Consider the following 2,257-nt stretch of genomic DNA (forward strand, 5'->3'; position numbering starts at 1 on the left):
AATCCAATTGAAAACCTGTGGAAAATCATCAAACGCAAAATGAAGAATCACAAGCCCAAAAACAAATCACATTTGTTTGAATTTGTGCAACAGGAATGGGCTGTTGTGACAGCAGAACAATGTCAGAGGCTGGTGGAGAGCATGCCAAGACGCATGGCTGCAGTCATCAAAAACAATGGTTATGCAATCAAGTACTAACTCCTGTGTGTATCGTGTGACTAAAACAGACAGAAGAGTAAACATGGAATGCCTAAAAGCACTGCTGTTGGCAGTACAATGTCATAGCTATTGATGTAAGAACTCAAGTGATTTTGGTTATCATCAAGAAAACCATGGAAAACGGCTCGATATCAGCTCTTCAATTAAACTCTTATGAACTATTTATGTTGTTTTCATTATATTTGTCCAAAGAAATGTACCTTTAGTAGTACCAGGCATTAAAATGAACAAGAAATTGAGGCAGAAAAGAGTGGTCTAATCATTTTTTCAATGAGAACTACTGAAGGAACTCGAGAACTCAGTCCTACATGGCGTAGGCTACCCAGCAATATTTTTGTTTGTGCAGTACAACTTGTCATATCTGCTCAATCAGTCCTGAGAGTTCAACGAAATTCAGGAAATTAATTTTTGCGATCAAATAATTCATATTAAAAAGCATTCAAAAGGTTTTGTTTTGTGTAATTATGACATGCAATGACATATGGGTCAGAAAATATCACCAGTTGCTTTCGACATGATCAATTTTGTTGCTAATGTGTGCTCAAAGGTGGGACTTAATATGACGGCTTTAATTTCTTTATATATATATATATATATATATATATATATATATATATATTTCAACTCATCCTTGTCATTCAAACAAACCTTTATTGTTATGTGTGAAATAACATGCTCGAAGTATTTTTAAAAAAACAAATTTTGGAAAATATCTGATATATCTCAATAAAATCGCACAGACATCTTTATAAATATCAAAATTTTATGTCATAAAAATGTCAGGCAAATCACAGATGGTCGAGCAAAAATTAGATTAAAAATGTGATGATTTGAGATGGACTGACCCATATTTGATATAGCAGTGGTTCTCTGTTTGCCAGGTGGTGTATAAGAAGGCAGTGATGGCCGTCGGCTCCCTGACCATCAACGAGGAGAGGTCGGAGGTCATCGACTTCTCCGTGCCATTTGTGGAGACGGGCATCAGTGTCATGGTGTCACGAAGCAACGGGACCGTCTCTCCTTCTGCCTTCCTCGGTAAATCCGTCTCTCTCTTTTTTTTTTTTGTCTTCCTCAGCCGTCATGTTTCTCCTCCGCTTCCTCGGCCCGTCCCCCCCGGTGAGCTGCGGAGTGGGGGGGCAGAATATAGGGGAGGTGCTTACACGCTGGCAAAATCCTACACATAAAATGGAATATTTTATTCACACAATATATGCTGGCCAAATTCCACTTGTACTCTGACTTTATCTGGGCCTCAACACCCTAAGCACATTAATATTTCTACCAGAGCAGAGGAAGTGGAGCGTGCCAGCTGTTTTTTGAAAAGTCAGCTCAGACAAAGCACTCTTGATACTCGCCTCCTCTCCTCCTCCTCCTGCTGCTGCTCTCCTCTTCCTCTTCCTCTTCCTCTCCTCCAGTTGTTCAGATGACTAGAAACTGAAGCGTTCCTCTGCGCTTGCCTAATGTGTTGTATTGTCATTGGAGCGAGGCGAGGAGCGAGGGGATGTATTGGACCATGCGTGTGTTGGTCCCTGTGTATTAAGCCATGTGTCAGTATGCGTGTGTGTGTGTGTGTGAGGAAAAAGTGTGTGTGATACTGCACAAATATATCGGGACGTTTTGTGTACTGAGTCAAGAGTGTGTGGAGAATGAATGTGCTTTGGCCGTATGTATGTTAAGGGGTGAATGCTTTGTGTACGGAAGCTTATTGTATGATTGTGTATGTGTGTGTGTGTTGAGCCTGGGCCAGGGTATCAGTGACGGTTCAGTATCTCTCGCACTCATATTAGAGGCACCTCAGCGCACAATCTCTCAGGGTTGGCTAACCCTGGCAGTCACATACTTACACATACAGTGACACACACACACATACAATTTGTCTGGGTTCAGCGTCTCCAGCGCTAACCTCCTGCCCTGCGACACACCAAACACATGCAGACACACACACACAAATAGATCACATACACATGCCCACAGCAGGCCACATCAGATCACTCGGAGTTTGATTCTTTCTCCCTCTCTCACCCTCTCTCTCTCCCCC

General features: G+C 42.0%; 1 protein-coding gene across 1 annotated transcript in view; it reads left to right on the plus strand.

The window, feature by feature from the left end:
- LOC103369342 (glutamate receptor ionotropic, NMDA 2A-like) overlaps positions 1-2,257 on the plus strand; it is a 99,793-nt gene that overhangs the window by 83,225 nt on the left and 14,311 nt on the right. The window contains exon 12 of the mRNA XM_008298033.1: positions 1,101-1,254. Coding sequence (XP_008296255.1) covers positions 1,101-1,254 — 154 coding nt within the window. The remainder of the gene's footprint in view (positions 1-1,100; positions 1,255-2,257) is intronic.

Source organism: Stegastes partitus, unplaced genomic scaffold, assembly GCF_000690725.1.
Source record: "Stegastes partitus isolate 25-593 unplaced genomic scaffold, Stegastes_partitus-1.0.2 Scaffold1273, whole genome shotgun sequence".
Lineage (NCBI taxonomy): Eukaryota > Metazoa > Chordata > Actinopteri > Pomacentridae > Stegastes > Stegastes partitus.